We start from the raw sequence: 5277 nt of genomic DNA, 5'->3' as shown, positions 1-5277 counted from the left end.
AATACAAAGCTTGTTGAAATACTAATGGATATTAGTGCACATAATAAGTTGGTCCACAGTGTTTTTTTGTTTTTTTACAAAGCCTTTATTTACAAGTGGCAGAAAAAAAGCACAACCTTAAAAAGGAACAGGATTCCCTGTTTGAATGGCATGTTCAGCTAAATAGTTCATAAAAACTGTAGGTCAATACTCTTCCAAGAACATGTTATTTTGACTGTAAACAGACAGTATTGGTGAAGGCAAATTGTGTTTTTGGTCAAGTTTAAGTGGTCCTCTCATGTCCAGTGATGCACTATGGCCTGCAGAAAGTGTTTGTGACATGAGGAGTGAGTGGAGGGTCACCTGTCATTGAGGCCACAGCTAACACATCTCTCACCGCCCTGCCTCCACAGTACACCATGCACAAGACAGCTGTCTCAACACACACTTGTTCATGTATGCCATGTATGTATAGTACAGTGAGGAATGACATCCCTGCATACACAGACACAAACACACCCAAGCAGCTGCAACATGGCTAAAGTCCCGGACCGGCCGGCACCGATGGGAGTTTCCTGGGAATTAACCGCATGTCCAGCTGCCTTCAAATCACACACACACACACACACACACACACACAGTTGACAGGAAACCTCAAAAATGTGCTGCAAATACCGATAGGACCACAAAAAAATAAATCTGATAAAGCTACAGAGTCCTGAAATTAAGGCACTAAACAAGTCATTTTCTAAAAGCTGCATTTTCTTTTTCCATCCTGACCTGGATTTAAATCAATCTCCCAAATGTCATCCAGGTGTACTGGCTCTAATCAGGGGGGAACAGAATCAGCAAGCAGCTTCAACTGGCTCATGAGAGCAGTCCAAGGAATGTGAGTCTACGAGGCAGGGCAGCATCCAGAGGCATTGTGTTTGTGCAGCAGGGACATGCGGCTGAAGGTCCGCGAGCAGGAGCCACACTGGTATTTCTTCACCTCAGAGTGGGTCTGCAAATGTGCACGCAGGTTGGAGCGATCAGCAAAGGCCCGGTTACAGTGTTGACAAGCAAAAGGTCGCTCACCTGGATAGAAGAGAAAACTGTGAGCTTCAGGAAAACACTTAGCAGGCCAAAAGGTCATTCCTCTGGTCATTGTTGTTCAAATGAGCAACAGATAACAAACAAAAGAGCAGGAAGACTACTCCTAACTTACTTAATGCAGACTGTCTTTGTCATGCAGAGCAACTGTGAAGCTGAGATTAGATTACACCGTGCTAAGCAAAAACATTTGCTCACACATCAGGAGACAACAATGAATATCAATGAGCAGCACAAGGAGCAAGTGGCTGTTACATTTACAAAGGTGAAAAGGTGCTTGTGATGCATACCTGTGTGTGTGCGAATGTGTCCTCTGAGCAGCCACGGTCTGGAGAAGGCCTTGCCACAGGTGGGGCACACACAAGGCAGAGTGTGTGAGCGGATGTGCATTTTCAGGGCTCCCAGGCTGGTGTACTCCTTGGGGCAGTGTTTGCAGTGGAAGGCTGGGCGTGCAGATGCCTCGGTGGGCAGAGAAGGTGTCTGCTGCAGGGTAGTACAGTGGGAGAGCTGGTGGTGAGACAGCGCAGAGAGGCTGCTGTAGCGCTTACTGCAGTGCAGACAGTGGTAGGTGTGCTGGATGGTATCTGGACTCGAGGGATTTGAAGAACGTCCGCCATCCTCCTCTTCCTCACCACTGCTGCTGAAGGGAGAGCTGCTGAGGTCCAGAGGACCCAGGGGTGAACTGGGTAGAGACACTGGGGTAACTGGGGAGAGAGGAGCAGGCAAGGTGTCCAGGCTGCTGAAAATTGGCTTGGTGGGATAGCAGGTCAGGGCAGAGCTGTGTTGTGTTGGAAGTTCAGCCCGAGGAAAGCTTTCTGGGACAAAAGCTGATAACAGACAACATAGAGAAAATGAAGTCTGGTGGGGTTTCAGTTAAATACACAGGCAATCTAATAAAGAACTAAACTTATCTTCATTCTTGGTATCTTGTTACAGGCACCTGAGGCTGAACCATCTAGCTTTTTCATTAGCAAATTTTCCAGTTGACTAGAAACACTACAAGAGTATGATTTGCACTCAAGAAGCTACATGCAAGATAAAAGTCCATCTTATCTGCCACATGGGTCTGCTCTATGCCTAAAGGTGAACTGATGAAGAACTCAATGTAACTGTGATTCACTCTACCTGTCAAACATTAATTCTCTGAGGAAGAATCTTACCAGTTTGGCTTTCCAAATGGCTTTCCTTGTAGTATGGCTTCTTGTTGGAAAAATACTTCTTCACAAGGAATGACCGAGGCATGTTGAGGTCTCGTTTCTCCGGTAAATATAGATAATAACTCCGTCGGCGGCGAACGTTCAGACGCAACAACCTCTTTTTTACGCAGCAGCAGATTCCGCCCGAACGGAGAGAGAACACATGAGGAGATACAGAAGACCACTACTAAGATTGATTGTATCTTGCTGAATGATCGCACAGCCTCATATAGTAGCCAGACGAGAGAAGCAGCGGGTGGGTGGGCTGGTCTCCGCCCAAGGACACACCCCGTGTGTCAGGGCGCCCTTAGCCCTGTTCACCACAGGTGCCCAATGTGCCAAACGCTGCTGCAGAGCGCAAACCTAATGGGCAATTCACGGCTGTAATGACTGAAGGTTTATCTTGAGGCAAACACTTATTGTCATTAAATATCAGTAGATGACTGCGCAGTTCAAAGTGGAGTCAGGCCAGAAAGACGCAGGTACACGAAACGTGTAAAACGTGCGCACTGACGATTTTTATTGTGAACGAGAATCAGAGTAATGAACACGTATCTTCAAAACAGACTGAGTTAAATGTCATGACCATCTGAAGCTGGAGCGTCCTCTGTCGGGTCATACTGGAAATTAACCGGGCAAGGTCGGTGCCGTGGTCATCATTTCTATGCATCTAATGGTTGCAGCTTGCAGAAAATTGCTGTCAGAAAGATTTGTGTGTAAAAATCAATGCTTCTAATAGGCCTACCACTTTGAACAATGTCGTTGTAAAACACAAAGTAAAAGAAAAAAACCCTCCAATTATCATTACAGCTGAGTTAAAAAAACAAAAAAAACGACTCTAAAACTATCCGAATAAGCTTCAAGTGACACATTATGATGGCTCTACTCCATATGTGCCCGTTACTTGGATTAAGAGGAGGCATTTTTGAGAAGGCAGAAGAGACAAACGGTTTGTTCTCTCCCTGGCACAAACCATTCAGTGCATCTTGACCTATCTCTTTGTCAGCGTCAGGGGCAGGAGTGCGTCTAAAATAGGTACTGTTCTCCAACTGGCTCACAGCCTGACCCGAGATAGAAACGACAGGAACAATATGATGATGCAAACCCAGACAGGGCTCTAATAAATCTTGTGCCATTAGGTGGCATGAAATGCGGCAGCATTTCATAATGCCTCGAGAGGAGAGGGGCCCTGCTGCCCGAGAGGGCTTCACACAATTATTTATCCTGTTTTGCGTCATCGAAGCTGTTGCACTATGAACAGAACAGGATATACTAGAAGGTAATAATAAGAAAATGATGGGTTATTATGGGCTCTCGGCACGTTTATTACATCTGTTAAAGTTGCTCTTGTTTGTTTGATATTAAGATTGAATGAAGGGCCAATCAGGTCGGACGTTACTGGGGGAGGATCGTGTGACCTGACGTCGGGACGTGAGTCTTTAATTTGAGGTTATCTTTGTGTACGCACGCACAATTGAGTCTAAAGAGGAGGTATGCTAAAAGCCATGAAATAAAAAATGGCCCAGTCCTCGTATTTAGCATTGCAAAGGGGTTAATCGGCGGCAGGGTGAGGGGTGGTGGTGGGTGATGGGGGCTGCATGCACCTGTCTAAAGGCGCCATTGTCGCGGCATGCCCAAACGTTCACATGTCGTTAGAATGCTTGTTGACGCCGAAGCCACGTAGACTGGGGTCAGTGGGGCAGCACAGCAGTAAAAACACAAGGCAAATAGCAAAGACACACGTGAAAGTAATCTGAGTTATGGGCCTGCTGCTGATGAGGACAAAGGGTGCAAAGGGTGTCTGGCTATAGAATAATGTAGGCTACTAACAGGAGTGTACTGTAGGCCATGATATTAATGTAATTATCAGTTTGTATCTAGCTCTCTTTTTAATTTACAGACATTACAGCAAAATAAAACACCCACCTGAGACCTGAGGACATAAAGTGTTTTCTGCTCGGTACAGATGTTCTCTCCTGTCTGCCTCAGGCACAAACCAGTCATGTTCCCACAACAGCCACAAACTGTCTGTGGGAACCTCTTTATGCTAAAAGTGAGACACACCTTTATAAAGTGTCATCTTAGGGAGATTTTACAGGATAACCTTAACAAATATTTCAACCAGGTAGATATCAGATTATTCTTAGATTAACAATGGATACCTGTTTGTGTTTGTTTTTTCTTGTAAAAGCAAAGAAACAGATTTTTTTTCTAATCTGATTTTAAAGCTTTTTATGGAAAATATTGGAGACATGTTTATTGATTGCATGAAACTTTTTTCAGATTAGTTGCACAATCTTTTGTTCAGCCTCTTTTTTCATCCTGAAAACCAAACCTCATTATGTAGCTACAGGAATAATTATTTCCTGAATATATTTTATATCATGTTTGTGCTGATGGGTCGTGGCCATAGTCCCTTCATGGAGTTGAAAAGAAGCCAACTCCCTAACACCTATTGCTATTGTGCAAATGGTTTTGAGCACTCACTAGAGCTCATCTTAAAGCCACGTTTTACATTTTTAATGCCCTTTCTGATAGCCCCTGAATAATCTGGTGCATTGCTAGCATTCAGTACATTCAAATGACAGGTAACAGCCACTCAGGCACATTTACATTTGATGTTTTCCAGAGTGGCTCAGAAGCACAACAACAGCAGGTAAATGAAATCCAGCCAAGTTTTCTTTGATGATTCAAAGGATACAGTAGATCTCCCAAGATGCTTCCAGCTGAATCCGAAAGAAAACTGGAGTCAGCATTTAGCAGCTACCATCAAGGTTTTGTTCCATTGTCTGTTCATGTAGAGCCAGTTTACAATCCGCATTTGAGAGGGTTTCAAACCTCCACTTTGGTCTGTAAACTCTCACAATGCCCCACTGCATGTCAGAGGAGAGAGACTTGACAGACTTTCTCTAATGTGCTTCACCACTGCATGTTTGTTTGTTTAGACTTGTAGACTGGTGTGTGTGTGTGTGTGTATGTGTGTGTGTGTTTGAGACAATAAGCTGGCCAA

At 44.5% G+C, this 5277-nt stretch overlaps 1 protein-coding gene across 1 annotated transcript; it reads right to left on the bottom strand.

Moving 5' to 3' along the window:
• Nucleotides 1-72: 72 nt before the first annotated feature.
• Nucleotides 73-2546, bottom strand: snai1b (snail family zinc finger 1b). Its single transcript, XM_020608065.1, has 3 exons — nucleotides 2232-2546; nucleotides 1362-1898; nucleotides 73-1056 (listed from the first exon to the last, which is right to left on the bottom strand). The coding sequence occupies exons 1-3, from the start codon at nucleotides 2311-2313 to the stop codon at nucleotides 875-877; spliced, it is 801 nt and encodes a 266-aa protein (XP_020463721.1). The 5' UTR covers nucleotides 2314-2546; the 3' UTR covers nucleotides 73-874.
• Nucleotides 2547-5277: the final 2731 nt, after the last annotated feature.

The sequence above is a fragment of the Monopterus albus genome, unplaced genomic scaffold (genome assembly GCF_001952655.1).
Source record: "Monopterus albus unplaced genomic scaffold, M_albus_1.0 scaffold91.1, whole genome shotgun sequence".
Classification (NCBI taxonomy): domain Eukaryota; kingdom Metazoa; phylum Chordata; class Actinopteri; order Synbranchiformes; family Synbranchidae; genus Monopterus; species Monopterus albus.
The sequence above is the reverse complement of the archived record's forward strand: the minus strand, read 5'-3'. Positions and strand labels throughout refer to the sequence as shown.